The sequence below is a fragment of the Parasteatoda tepidariorum genome, chromosome 3 (genome assembly GCF_043381705.1).
Source record: "Parasteatoda tepidariorum isolate YZ-2023 chromosome 3, CAS_Ptep_4.0, whole genome shotgun sequence".
Lineage (NCBI taxonomy): Eukaryota > Metazoa > Arthropoda > Arachnida > Araneae > Theridiidae > Parasteatoda > Parasteatoda tepidariorum.
In genome coordinates, this window is record NC_092206.1 from 5,313,443 (window position 1) to 5,329,170 (window position 15,728).

The 15,728-nt window shown below is 31.9% G+C and overlaps 1 protein-coding gene across 1 annotated transcript in view; it reads left to right on the forward strand.

Annotated features, from left to right (window-relative positions):
• LOC107443055 (sulfotransferase 1A3) overlaps nucleotides 1–12,291 on the forward strand; it is a 14,700-nt gene extending 2,409 nt beyond the window's left edge. The window contains exons 2-7 of the mRNA XM_016056798.4: nucleotides 565–832; nucleotides 2,881–3,098; nucleotides 3,874–4,003; nucleotides 5,692–5,792; nucleotides 8,133–8,316; nucleotides 10,724–12,291. Coding sequence (XP_015912284.2) covers nucleotides 565–832; nucleotides 2,881–3,098; nucleotides 3,874–4,003; nucleotides 5,692–5,792; nucleotides 8,133–8,316; nucleotides 10,724–11,040 — 1,218 coding nt within the window. The 3' untranslated portion in view covers nucleotides 11,041–12,291. The remainder of the gene's footprint in view (nucleotides 1–564; nucleotides 833–2,880; nucleotides 3,099–3,873; nucleotides 4,004–5,691; nucleotides 5,793–8,132; nucleotides 8,317–10,723) is intronic.
• Nucleotides 12,292–15,728: the final 3,437 nt, after the last annotated feature.

Consider the following 15,728-nt stretch of genomic DNA (forward strand, 5'->3'; position numbering starts at 1 on the left):
TATATACTGCTATCTTTGTATGGAGTTAGTGAGAGAATTTTTAGGTTTATTTGTTGATTATTTGTAGCCAAGTTCAGTTTGATCATGTGTTTTCTCCAAAAACACTCAGACATTGTCTCTTGGATCCTTTATTCACTGATATCTATGAACTTTGCAAAGTAAAACTTAAATAAAGCTTTCCTCAGATAAATCTATTATTTTTTTCAAAATTAAAATTTATTGCACTCTTCATTCACTTTGATCTTCAATTTAAAACTTCTCTACCAAAAGAAAAATGCATGTTAATTATACAATATACCTGAGCAGTATGAAATTGCAAACATGATAGTTTATAAGCCAAAATGTTTCTTTCCTCTCTCTTGTAATGACCTACAAAAAATTGCATTTCTGCAATTTTTTGTAGGTCATTACTAGGAATGTAAGCATTGTTTAATTCAATAGCCTTTGTTGTAATTTTAAAAGGAAAATTAAATAAAGAAATGAATAAAATAAGAACTCGCTGTTTAAATTCTCCATTGCAACAGCACACTGTTTCATGGCCAGTGACAGATTTTCTTTTTTTAGCTGCTGTCTATAAAACTTTTGTACAAAAGTCCGTTGTCGTCCTTAATATCCAGTTGGAAGAGGAGGAAAAACAAGATGGTGAAACGGGCAATGGACGACCCACCTAAAGACCAATTGCAGCTTGAGTATGTGCAATCAATCCCAGAGGCTCAAATATACAAAGGGGTGCTGTTGCAGGGGTACCTAGTACCTGCAGACTTACTGGAGGGACTCGAAGATATGCCCATTAGACGCGACGATGTATTCATCATCACATACCCGAAATCAGGTAAACACTGTCATTAGATTCTTCTGATTCGAGCGCCTATATTTTTTGTTCCACATTAGTATTGTGTCTTGAAAAAATTTGTAAAATGTAAAAACTATAAAAATCTGTATAAAATCAATGATCGCCGGTGATTCTTGTTTAAGTTAAAGCAGAGAAAAATAAAAAAAATCTCAGTTTAAGTGCCTTTCATTTGAGGCAAAACCATCTCGTCATAAAGAGTTTTAGAACGGACAAATAGTTTAAATATTAAATTTTTTAAAAAAAATAATGGCCAATTCGGTGAGATTTCTCCCCCTAAATAAAATTATGAAAATCAATTAATTGGGTACTTGCACTTCAAGAAATAGACCTTCCATACTCGCGCGTGTAACTTATGACGTTAGCGAAAGCTAATCTTTATCAGCAAAATGGCACATTAAAGCTGAGTCGTATTCTCTACTTAATAAGTTAGAATGTATGTTAACGATAAGTTAATTGAATACAAAGTCGTATCGCACATAGAATTAGTTGAAATATAGTTCTTTCTCGTCTATTTCTTATACTTGGCTTGTATTTATTATTTGTTTATGCATTTTGTAGTTATCGTGATATATTTTTGTTTTGTGTACCTGGCAACTTCGATGCATAATTACGTAGTTTGTTTATGTTCCATGGCTTCGTGCATGTATGTCTTTGTGTTAAGTCTCTGTGTAAATATATAGTGAAAAAATTGAAACTTTTGAAAAAGAATCTTAATGAAAGAATTTAGAATGTGTCACTTAAGAAAATAAATACTTGACGGGCTTGGTTTACACAAATCAGGATCGAGATACCCACATTACGTCCACTTGCTGATTTCCCATTCTCCAATTTTGCAAATTTTATTAGACCATCATTAAATTAATTTTCTGAACATTAAAAACATGAGATCACATACCCTTTTCGTTTTCACAAAACTGTGGCTTTTCTTCCGTTGACGTTTTGTGCCGTTTTCAGAAATAAAATAGAGAGTAATGGCTATAGATAGGCTTAACTTCTCCTAACAGTCATGAATAATTGTCGCAAACTCAAAACAGTTATGAAAATATATTATTCGTAAAGTAATATATTTTTATAACTGCTCAAAGAAGATACTTTATGTGATCAAAAAAGACATTTCATGTGGCAACAGAATTTCAGAAATACAGCTGTAAGTGTATCTACCACTACAAACATACAATTCCAATTCTCTAGTACATAAGACATGTTAACTCGATTCTACGTTGGGGTACCTTTTCATAGATAAAGGTTGACATTATCAATATCTACTATCCCCACATTGGTGACCAGGACCTGATGGGAAAACGCCTACCTTGACAGAAAACTTGATATGAACACGCCTATTTTGATAGTAACGCCCACTTCGATCTGAACACGCCTACTTCGATGGATGGTTCACATTGAACAGTTGACTTGCTACATGTGACTGCGACGTTATCCACCTTCTCGAGCTGTTGCTACTCAGTCTCCATCTCGTACAACATGTTCACTCGACTGCTAAAGGCAACACAGGAGCGACCACGACCGTGAACTTAATACAGCTCTCACGATTAGCACTCAAAAGTACGGTGATCTTAATACAGCTCTCCTGACTTCTCACAAAACAGTAATGAAAGAACAAGTGGTATCTATTCATCGAATTCCATCACAGCGATAATTCTGGTGGGGGAGTACTGTAGTGTATCTTCCACTACAAATATACAATTCCAATTCTCTAGTATGTAAGACATGTTAACTCGATCCTATGGTGGGGTACCTTTTCATAGATGAAGGTTGACATGGTCTATAACTACTCAATCCCCACAACAGCTATAGAAAAAAAAAAGACAAACTTAGTTTTGATATACAAGCGTTGCTTGTAGAGCTCCATTTCTACAAGTTTAGTTTGTAGAAGTAAGCACTAGCTTACATCTACAATTTGCCGGTTAAAATAAAGCAGAACGTACCCCATGTTGGTTTTTGAATAAACTAGTATTAAATATTTATAAAATACTTCAGCAAAATGTTTAATTTCAGCTACTTTGTTTCAGGTACGACATGGACGGAGGAGATTGTCTCACTGATTTGTCAGGGAGGAGACGTGGAAAAAGTTAAGAAAGAGCCTCTCGTTTATAGAGTCCACCACCTTGAAGTTGGCAGTCCATTCGGACATTCTCGCTTCTTGAAAAAGTTACCTTCTCCTCGGTTAATGGCGACACACTTACCTCTTCCTCTGTTACCAAGAGATCTAAGAAATCCTAAATGCAAGGTAACTAACTACAATAAGTGTTATCACCGGATCATTTCTGAACGCTTTCGGTCAACTTTACGGCTAAAAAAGTCATCGATCGTGGTACCTTTGTACTAGACGATTGGGGTGCTTTTGGATAGGGCAGTGACCGGATATACTTCATTCCTGACAGCTTTCGGTCCAATTTATGGGTAAAAAGATAGTCAGACGTAGTTCTTTTGGTACTAGATTATGTGACTAGGCATATTTCATACGTCACAGCTTTCGGTTTAGTTTATGGGTAAAAGAATATAGCCTGGTGTAATGTTTTTGTACTAGATTGTGTGACCGGACATTTCCGTTCGAAAGGAAGTGTCGGTTAAATCTTCGCGTTGACCAGAACGCAGTTCTTATAGTTACTTTAATCTTGTTGTAAATTTTCCACTAATTTTTTGATATTATTTTAGGGAACAGGAAATGCCCAAAAAGGCAGTTTAATTAATAAGAATTTTCCCACTAAATTTGCCAGCTAAGTATTGAAAATTGAATCAAATCTCTAAAAGAGCTAAAAGTCGGATACAATTTCTTAATGTGTGTTCCTTTTTTTTGCAATAAAAATATTCTAACTATTTTTTCCTAATAAAAATATTCTAACTATTTGTGTGTCCTTTACCTTAATAACTTTTATTCTGCATACTGTAAAATAAATGTATCGTAACTTTTTCATTATTTTATCATTAAATTTTTGTTGGTTTAGTTTAAGCAAGAATAATGGTATTACTGAAATTGAAAGCAAAACTTTTTTGTGTTTCAGATTATCTACGTAATGCGAAACCCGAAAGACACGGCTGTTTCATATTACCATCATCACAAAATAAGTTCTTTTCTGGGTAATGCTTCACATTCGTGGGATAAGTTCCTTGCTTACTTTATGGCAGGACATGGTAAGATCTCTCTTATTGCTTTACTTATCGTTATACTATTGCTTTACTCATCACCGAGTTTTCGTACTTATCGTCCTCTTTGCGACTATTGAGGCTATTTTTCGTAGCGTGACCAAATTTGATTAAAGAAGATTGATTGAACTTAATCGAATTTTTTAAATATTTTTTGTGTTCCGTCATTTAACGGGAATACAAAAAATGTCCTCATATTTTCCCTAAGACATTTAAAAAAAAAATACAAATTTTAAGAAATTGGCTCTTTTAATTTATGATTTTTAAGATATTCTTTAAGTGGAGCAATTTTTTTTGTTTATTTTGAATAAATCTTCTATTTCTAAGTGAGTTGTGAAAAATTATTGTTATTAGTTACTAAAAAGTTTCAAACAAAACTTTGTTTTTTTCCTTATCATTATTTTAAAATTTATGCATTAAAAATCTGAAACATTATTTTTCAATTTAAGGCAAAATAGCATAATATATCTAGACATTTAATTTCCGAATACCAATAGGATTAATAATTTTTGAATCACAGCATTTTAAAAAGGGAAGGCACAGCATTTTTATTGCGTTATAAAAATTGGAGGAAAAATAATATTCCTTTGTGTTCCTGTTTCCCTCAACATGCTCCAGATGTCCTCTTTATGCTCCGGCTTTCCTCAGCATGCTTCGATTTCTTTTTTCCTGTTCCGACTTCCCTTAATATGCTAAAAATTTCCATAACATTCTCCTTCTTTCTTTTTTGTGTTCCGGCTTTCCTTAACATGCTCAGGATTTCCTTAACGTTTTCCGTCATCCTTTTTAATGTTTCGTCTTCCCTTTTTATGTTCCGACTTCCTTTAACATGCTAAAAATTTCCTTAACATGCTCCTCCTTTCTTTTTTGTGTTCCGGCTTCCCTTTTTATGTCTCGACTCCCCTTAAAATGCTAAAAATTTCCTTAACATTCTCCTCCTTTCATTTTTATGTTCCGATTTCTCTTAACATGCTCAGGATTTCCTTAACATGTTCCGGCTTCCTTTTTTATGTTTCGAATTCCCTTAACATGCTCTGACTTCCTTTTTTATGTTCCGTCTTCCCTTAACATGGCCTGGTTTTCCTTTTTATGTCCCAACATTTCTTAATATACTCCGGCTTCTCTTTTTATGTTTTGGTTTCATTTAACATGCCCCGGCTTCTCTTAATATGCCCCGGATTTCCTTAACATCCTCCGGCTGCCTTTTTTTTGTTCCGGCTTCCTTTAACATGCCACTGCTTCCGTTAACATGCTCCGGATTTCCTCAACATCCTCCGGCTGCTTTTTTTTGTTCCGGTTTCCTTTAACATGCCCCTGCTTCCGTTAACATGTTCCGGTTTTCCTTAACATCGCTCCAGATTTGCTTAAGATCCTCCGACTGCCTTTTTTATGTTCTGGCTTCCTTTAACATGCCTCTACTTCCCTTAACATGCCCCGGATTTCCTTAACATCATCCGGCTGCCTTTCTTATGTTCCGAATTAACAGTAACTAAGGTTGAGTTAAAATGTCTAAATCGAGATGAAAATTTATTTTGTTGCATAAAAGAAAGATGCCTATTCTAAATTGATTTATGACAGAAATTTCCTACATAGTCTATTCCTTATGAATTTTGAAAACAATAACGCTCTTTAAGAATATTTTTTACAGTATTTCATTGATATTCTTTCTTTTTCAGTTGTGTACGGATCTTGGTTTGATCATGTTCTCCCCTACTGGGAATTCTGCAAGAGAAACCCAAATAAAGTTTTCTTTTTATCTTATGAAGAACTAAAACTAGTAAGGGCTGCTTAAAATTCATTAAATACAAGGTGTGGTTATTAATTTCTAAGGCTTATAGAAAAATATTAGATGAATTACATACCCATATAATATGTTTCAATATGTATGATAAAGTTCCAGACACAACTTTTATAGTCCTCTTTCGGAATGCTCTTCAATTGGGATACCTACAAGTGACGTTGTGTGGGTATCTTGATCCTGATTGGTTGTAGAAACGTGACATTTGCTTACGTTAGCAACTGTTCTTTCCATTCTATTCCAAGTAAACCAAGCCTGTCAAGTATTTATTCTCTTAAGTGACACATTCTACATTCTTTCACAAAGATTCTTTTTCAAAGGTTTCAATTCTTTCGCTATATATTTACACAGAGACTTAACACAAAGACAGGCACGAATCCATGTGGAACCTAAACCAACTAATTGCGCATCGAAGTTGCCAGGTACACAAAACAAAAATATGTAACGATAACAATAAAATACATAAGCAAATAATAAATTTAAGTTAAATAAAAGAAGTAGATGGGAAAGAATTATATTTCAACTACTAAAATGTGCGATACGGCTCTGTATTTTATTAGTTTATCGTTAATTAACTTTCTAATTTATGTAGAGAAACTTAGCTCAACTTTAATGCGCCATTTTGCTGATAAATATTAGTTGGCGCTGACGTCATAGGTCACATGTGTGGGTATGGGAGGTTTTCTTCTTCTTAAAGTGCAAGTACCCAATTCCAACATTCTTAAACCTAGTTCTCCCAGCAAATTTTTCAGATTTCGCTATGGCGAATGATTTATCTCCAGAATATCTGAAAGTGAAATTTTTTGCTCAGTGTTCTTCGAAGCTCTTTGGCCTAAGAAAAGCTTACGGCAAAGTATTATTTTTAACTGTGTAAATATATGATCTTGCTGCAAGTGTTCTAGAACGGACAATTAACTTCAAAATTAAAAAAGTTTTGAAACTTTTTTTTAAAAAAGTCGCCAATTTAACGAGATTATTTGTACCTAAAGGGAAATCATCAGTCATTTTTCAAGAATGTTTCACATGTAAGAAACTTTGAATATTGTTTTTGAAACTTTTTTACATCTAAGTACAGAAATGTATTGGTAGGTGATATGTAATTCACTTAATATTTTCACAAGTCCTGGAAATTAATAATCTCTTTTTTCAGGAAATTTTTTATCGTGTTTGCAGTAAATGAATTAAAACATTATAAGCACCTACAATTCTTAAATAATGATGCACACTGTGCAAAAATAAATAAGTATATAATTAAATAAAAAACATAATCTCACTGAATAACATTTGATCTAATTGTAACTTTCTTGCTATTTAAGTTCCTTCTTTGCCATCACGTTGTTTCTGTCTTTCGTGTCTTTATTTTTTATGTAATATATTTAATGTTGGTCGAATTTGAAAAGTATAATAAAAAAAGGGTATTAATTGACAATTTAATGAAAAAAACTGAACGCCTTAATTACACCTTATTTATATGATTTTCATGTGCTAAGTAATAATACTTATAATTTAGGCATAAATATTGAATTTGTTAATAGATTTGAGCAAATGATATTTTAAAACACAAAAATAAGACATAAAAACTTATTTCTCAACTGGGAATTGAACTTTTTAAGGAATTTAAAAGTTTTGTCCCTAAAACTCCGGAGGGGCAGTCAATAGTTTAGACGAGAAGTTTGAATCTCTTAATTTTATACTTTTTCTGCATTTCGTTACATCTCCGTAACTTCTCGCACGAATCGATACAATTTTCGACAACAATTATAAAATTCGTTTATCCAAAAAGAATTCTTGAAAAAAATATCCTTCAATTTATAAAGTGTTCCTGGTTAGGTTGAGTTAACGTGAAAATCCAGAATTTGGATAGAATCTATCGAACACTTCGCGGAAAAAAAAATTCTCATATTTATGAATAGTTTCACTTAAATTTCGGATTTATTATTTAAAATTAAAGGATTTAAAATAATGTTAAAATTTGTATACATTACAATGTAAAGCATTTTCGTCACTCTATATCATCGTGCGAAATTAGTTAGGGATGTAATACTTATAAGTGTTAAATTTAGTCTTTGTTTGTCACCCTTCATGACAATAAATTATTAAACCTAATTTTTTATTGTAAATAAAGTAAGCATCTCAGGTTATGTCTATTTACCCAGTTGCCACATTTCTCCCTTCTTCTTTACTACGAGCGTCTCACGGTTACGTAATTTCCCCTGTCTTCACACATTTCTCCTCTCTTTTACTATGATTTCGAAGAAATATCTCGTTCCCTCATTATCAACACATTGGATTAGATATTAATTTTTTTCATGTTCTCAGGATCTGGGTGGCATGGTGAGGAGGCTTTCAGACTTCCTGAAACAACCACTGTCAGTGGAAGAGGTGGATGCGATTGTCAACCATTGTTCTTTTGAGAGTATGAAGACGAACAAAATGGTGAATCGTGAAAACCTGCCAATAAGTGATTTGTTTGACATGACACAGTCTAAATTCATGAGGAAAGGTAATGTTCACACTTCGTCTTATGTATACCATTTCACTCTAACATATTACAAGAATTTGACAAAATAATTTTGAATCAAAACTTTTATGGACTTTTTAAAAATATAGAATATTCGATTCATTGCAATTAGTGCTACAAAAAGCCCTCAGTTTTTAAAGCCCCGGAGTTTTGGGGAAGCATTAGAAAATTGTAAAATAAATAAAACTGGCTTATTTACAATATGATTTGAGTGTGCAATGTAACAGATGCAATGTACAATTTGAGCAGTTTAATTTACTTAAATAAAAATGAAGTTCGCATTTGAGCAGTTAAATTTACTTTAATTTAATTACAATTATTTTAAATATATTCTTCTTAAATACTTCACATAAATAGTATCGAAATACTTCGTTAAAAGTCATTCAAAATTTTTGTATTTTTAACTCTATAAATTTATTCAGAAATATTAAATATAATCACACGGAGATTAAATATTTTCCAATAAATGCAATTAAAAATTTCTGTTATGATTATTTCAAAAGAGCGAATTTCAGATTTTTTCTTTAAAATTACAATTGCATAAAATTAAAAAAAATGACGTAAAGAAGAATGCTAATTTTCAAAGTATACTTTTAAAGAATAAACAAAAAGTTTTAAAAGTTTACAAAAAGTTAATAAACTAACTGACCGTAATGCTTCTTGCGAAAGACTTCTGTGTGTAAAATGCGAATACATTGATTTAAATGATAATTTAAAGCATTGAGAAAAAAAAAATCAGAAATTTTCGATTCAGTGGAATAAAGCGACAACTCTAATTGAAAAACAGAGTTCAAAACATCAAAATTTCGAGTTCAATAAACATGAATTCTAAAAAAGTTTAAACTCAGCAATATTCTCAAAGACACAATGTCTTTTTATTTTATTTTTTAATTTTATCTCCTACTTCATTCTTAATTTTTACAAACATTCAATCACAAATTTTAGATTAAAGTAAATTGTAAATATTGAAATAGCTGCTAAATTAATTCGCATATATTAATGTCTCTATGAAGTTTAAAACGTTAGAATTCGTGTAAAATAATATTTGAGAAAATAATGTAAGTTAAAAGGTAAGAACATTTTAAACATTAATTTTTGTTAATCAGTTTAATATTATAAATAACGAAATTTTTACAATTTATTGTCGATAATTTGTGATATGATTTTTGTAGAAACCAACCTAGTGCTTTAATTGTCTTTTTTAATGTCTTGTGCTTAGGGAACTTAGAAATTTCGCTTCATTCTCCAAACAAACAATATCTGTCATCGACTTATTGGTTTTATTCAGAGACAGATTNATTGATTTAAATGATAAAAAACATTGCGAAAAAAAATCAGAAATTTTCGAAATCTCTTTCCTCCCCAAAAGAACGGCTTGCTTAGGGGAATAAACCGGCAACTCTTATTGAAAAGTAGAGTTCAAAACATCAAAATTTCGAGTTGAATAAACATGAAATCTAAAAAAGTTTAAACTCAACAATATTCTCAAAGACACAATGCCTATTTGTTTTCTTTTTTAATTTTTTCACCTATTTCATTCTTAATTTTTACTGATATTCGATCACACATTTTAGATTAAAGTAAATTGTAAATATTGAAATAGCTGCTAAATTAATTCGCATATATTATTGTCTCTATAAAGTTCAAAACGTTAGAATTCGTGTAAAATAATATTTGAGAAAATAATGGAAGTTAAAAAGTAAGAACATTTTAAACATTAATTTTAGTTAATCAGTTTAATCATATAAATAACGAAATTTTTACAATTTATTGTCGATAATTTGTGATATGATTTTTGTAGAAACCAACCTAGTGCTTTAATTGTCTTTTTTAATGTCTTGTGCTTAGGGAACTTAGAAATTTCGCTTCATTCTCCAAACAAACAATATCTGTCATCGACTTATTGGTTTTATTCAGAGACAGATTTCATTTTATAACCATCGTTTAACAACCGACCCAATTTTTCAGGCTTACGACTGCTAATATTCAACTCCGTAGTCATGTAATTTTGAACCCAATCCTGAAGACAATGGAAGTCCTGGATCAAGTACAGGGAGAAATTTTCCTTCTTTGAGGACTTTTTGATGGAACTATCTCTGGGGGTACTGATCCAGGAGTTTCCTTGTCTACTGGATTGGGTTCAAAATTACAAGGCTACGGAGTTGACCCATCATTAAATCAAAATTGGGTCGGCTGTTCAATGACGATTATAAAAGCTTATCGTCATATATTTTCTGGGAAGCTATATTTTATTAATTATTTTAGTTCAATAGTGAGGGAATGACTCGTGTATTTAGTTACATCAAATATAAATGAAAATTTGAAAATAAATTTGAAAATTATTGATGCCATCGCCTATACACTTTTGACCAATACTATTTTCTCTTAGGAATCATAGGCGATTGGAAAAACTACTTTACGCAAGAGCAGTCTGAAGAATTCGACGAGGTTTGTTCCGATCGCCTCAGTGGATGCGATCTTCCTATTCTGGATGATCCCGAGGAAGTGATCCGATATTTCTCCGATTTCGGTAGAATTATTTACAACGCTCCAGAGGCATCTTTGAGCTCCGACGAGGAGGAAGATGAGAGCGAAGATGAATCATCGTATTCACGGGAAATGACAGTTCGAAATTGTTATTCTTTTATTCCACAGATGCAGCTTCATGTACAGCCAGATCCCTTAACACTCGATTCACTTGGATGACAAGAAGCTCATTTTGTTTTTTTGTAAATATTTATTCTTATTATATTTTTAACAAGGAAACATCCTGCATTGAAAAGACTGAGTTATCGGACACTGAACAACTTGAATTTAGTTCTTTCTTCGAGGTAATTTTCATTGGGAAGATACATTCACACAATCACGCAGAAGAAAAGACATAGAGCATAGAGAGAGTGAGAAAGTTACATCCATGTCTACGGTGGGATTCGAACCTACAACCACTGGCCCCGTAGTCCAGTTTTACAAATAACATATATACCGAACTTCATCGACATCAGAATGGATACTATTACTCTGTATATTCACTGTACATTTTCATTGTTTCTGAAAATACTTGTTGACAAAATGAGGAATGTTGAAAGATCATTGACCTTATCTTATCCTAATAAAATAAAAGACACTCCATTGCAGTATTTACATCGAATTTAAAAAACGTTGCTCCATCATCTAGATTAACACCAAAGTGTCCATTTATAGTTAATAAAACCTTTAATTTCTTTCTAAAATTCTGTTTTGTTAAAAGGAGAACAGGTTAGTGTATTATCCTTGTAGTATTATCATATAATTTTCCCGTGATAAGAATTTTTCACCCAAATCTTAATAACTAGTATGTTGCACCGTTGGCCCTTCATGGTAGTTGATGTTTAAGCCTTTTAGGGGAGTTCATGCCAATAAGCTCATCATCACTCATGCTTTGAAACATATAAATCAGTTGGTGTACCGATAAAATATCCAGCCAGATTTATAAAAAACGTTGATTGAAGATTTCAATAAAAGAGCTTGTTTGTGACCGTTACCTAATATGCTGCACAGTATATTTTATGATTAATAAAAATTCCCATTTTTTAAAATTTATCAAAAAGCTCTGTTTTCTATCAAAATTTCTTTTCACTTGAATTTCGGGCACCCTTCATTTCAAATAGATCTGGATAGCATTCAAGTAAATGTTTCATTTAATGTTTAAAATTTTTAGCTAATGCAGCATGTTGGAGTTTAACTGTTTAGTTCCCAATTGCAAAAACTAAATAAAAAAAATATTTATTTTATAATTATACTTGCAGAGTAGTTCAATTTTAAAGATTTCTCCACGAAGTTAAACTTTTAATTTCCTTCAGTGCCACATTGCGATCATTTGTTATCATTTTTCATCTTGTATAGTAAAAATTCCTCATGTTTGTCTCGTATAGGTGACGAATTACTATTGTTATATGCAATAAAGAAATTATTTATTTTTTGTTTATTTTGTTATTTCTACAGTAATAGAAACAATTTAATTGGTTTGTTTGATAGAGCTAAAAAAATGGACTATTAGTGACACGCGCAACACCACTACAACTTAGAGTGGTAGTAATCACACAACCTCTGTACCATGCTCCTAAACTGTACGTTAAAATTTGTGAACGTACAATTTACGTACGCGAATTGTACGTGAGATCACCGGAGACACTACATTGGAGTAGATTCTGAACCATTGAGGCACAATTGAAGAAAATGCAGTTCATTCAGGGCAGGGAATCAAACCATGACCGCTCTAACTTATTTCATTTTATAACCGGCGTTGAAGAACTGATTTATTTTTGAGCTTACGGCTATCAATGTTCACGTCCGTACCTTTGAATCCAATCCGGAAGACAAGGGAACTCCTGGATTACGCANAATGTCTAAATTTTTTAGCTAATGCAGCATCTTGGAGTTTAACTGTTTATTTCCCAATTACAAAAACTAAATAAAAAAAAGTATTTATTTTACAATTATGCTTGCAGAGTAATTCAATTTTAAGAATTTCTCCACGAAGTTAAACTTTTAATTTCCTTCAGTGCCACATTGCGATTATTTGTTATCATTTTTCATCTTGTATAATAGAAATTCCTCATGTTTGTCTGGTATAGGTGTCGAATTACTATTGTTGTATGCAATAAAGAAATTATTTATTTTTTATTTATTTTGTTATTTCTACAGTAATAGAAACAATTTAATTGGTTTGCTTGGTAGAACTAAAAAAAGGGACTATTAGTGACGCGCACAACACCACTACAACTTAGAGTGGTAGTAATCACACAGCCTCTGTACCATGCTCCTCAACTGTACGTTAAAATTTGTGAACGTACAATTTACGTACGCGAATTGTACGTGAGACCACCGGAGACACTACATTGGAGTAGATTCTGAACCACTGAGGCACAATTGAAGAAAATGCAGTCCATTCAGGGCAGGGAATCAAACCATGACCGCTCTAACTTATTTTATTTTATAACCGGCGTTGAACAGCTGATTTATATTGAGCTTACGGCTATCAATGTTCACGTCCGTACCTTTGAATCCAATCCGGAAGACAAGGGAACTCCTTGATTACGCATTGGGACAAACTAGCCTTCGTAGAGTACATTTTGATGAATCAAATTAGTATTTGCGTTACATGGAAAGGAAAACCACAAAAACCTCCCACGGTAAGGGGATCCTATCTCATGATCCGTCTACCACTAAGGATATTTCATGTCAGCACTGCGATTGGTGAAAGCCGTTAGCGGAAATCGTATCGATCAGACATCGCTGGGATTCCAACCTGGATTACCTCATTGGAGGTAAGCGCTTTATCCCTTGAGCCACTACTGCTCAACTCCATCTGATTGAAATAGATTGGTGGAAGTGAAAGAAAAGTTGTTACCCAAATTACAAAAACATTATCTTGATACAGTTAGTTTGAGATAAGTTTAGTTTCAACTTTACGCTGCATTTTGTTTTGTTGCGCTAAGACTATAAGACTTAGACATTTCAAATTAGGAAGGGGAATAAATGCACAGGGAGTATTATGGAATAAAAAAAATTAATACTCAATTGTTAGCTAGAGAAGTATTAATTGTTAAACATGTAGTGAAAAAACTATGCGTACCCCTCTGCAGTTCGCAGAATTGCATTTATAGAGTTGAAATTTGAAAAGGGACTTTTCCATTTATGAACTTATTGCAAGCATTTTTTTCAAAAATTCATTTTGTTCAAAAGTTACTGCTATTTTAAGCTCTTTTTCCATGATTTTTTTTATTGCTTCTATAAATGATTATTTAAAAGTACTAAAAATGAAAAAATAAAATTAAAAAAAAGATTGTGAGATTAGATGCCATACCAAAGAAAACAATTTTCGTCGCAAATTGTCTTTATTCTTCATTAGTAATTTAAAATTTAAAGTGTAGAAAAAGTACCTTAAGGCAAACCTAGAGTAAGCCATAAAGTTTCAATTGCTGAAAAAAATACTTCAAAATATTAGAACGCGAACAAATTATTAGAATAGAACTTCACCGTTGCGTCATCCTAAGTTATCTTCTCAAAATTTATTTTCATTTGTATATTTCAAAATTTTCATTTCAGTATTTAAAACTTCATGGCTTACTCTAGGTTCATCTGAACTCACTTTTTCTGCACTTTAAATTTTAAATTAGTAATGAAAGAAAAAGAGAATTTGAGACGAAAGTTTTCTTCCGTGGGATGGCATCCTCTTGAACATTTGTATAGAAAAAAAAATGTACTCAAGAGAGATAAAACTTATAATTTGATGATTTAAGGTTATATATTACATATTGTTAAGTAGCTAAATACCCGTTCTTCGTACGGGATGCAAAAAAGTAATCAAATCGGCTCTGAACAACACTACGAGATCCTACACAAAACTGAAAAACATACACCACAACTAATAAAGCTAAAATAATTTTAATTTTTCCCTATTTTTAATTTATCTTAAAATAATTTTAATTTAAAGTTAAAATAATTATAATTTAATTTTGATTATTATAGTTGATAGTCAAAATTTACCACAATCATGCAATTTTCTTCAATATTTATCCCTTTATAGCTGAAAAAATCTCTTTTCACAGTTTCTATGTTCAATTTTTCCAGTATTGATGCAGTTTTAATAGGTATCATAGATAATAATACAATACAATACATTGTATCTTTATTTGTACATTTGGTACTTATTAAACCAAAACACTCTCTTCTCTTGTTTCTGTAAACAGCTAAATCGATCACCTGGTAAATGCACCTCGTAAAGGTTAGATCCACTGTTTGAATTAATAAAGCATTAATAATCTTTAATTTAGTTTAATTTTTACGTGTTTAAAAAATATATAAAAAAAAAACTTGGCTGTGTTCTACATTTTACGTCGACTTTTTGCTTGCACCCGGCTAATTGAAGAGTAGGGGAGAGTGGGGTCAATTGTAACAGGGTACGATTGTAACAGAGCAAAAATTTCGAGTGCTGGGTTCTAGATTTGTTCATAGGTGGCGCATAAGGTGTATTTAATAAATCTACATGTACACCCCTGATGGCAACCATTTTTATGTACTTTTGAAAGAGTTACATCACAAAAGATATTTTCACGCCACGCAAGTCCTTTTTTTGGTATTAGAATATTATATTGTAACAAAGTAATTTTGTTTAAACAAATAAAAATTAATAACCGAATATGTAAGTGGACACCTTAATTAATCTTTCAATAAAAAAAAGATTAGCTTTGCTAATTAACTAGCATTATTTTTTACAAATAAAGCTGAAATGGCGTCTTGGGGACAATTGTAACAATAAGTAAAGGGACGATTGTAACAGCTGAAAATAAATAATCTTATGTTTACAAACCATTACTTAACTCTTTAAGAACCACCAATAGTTTCCTATATCA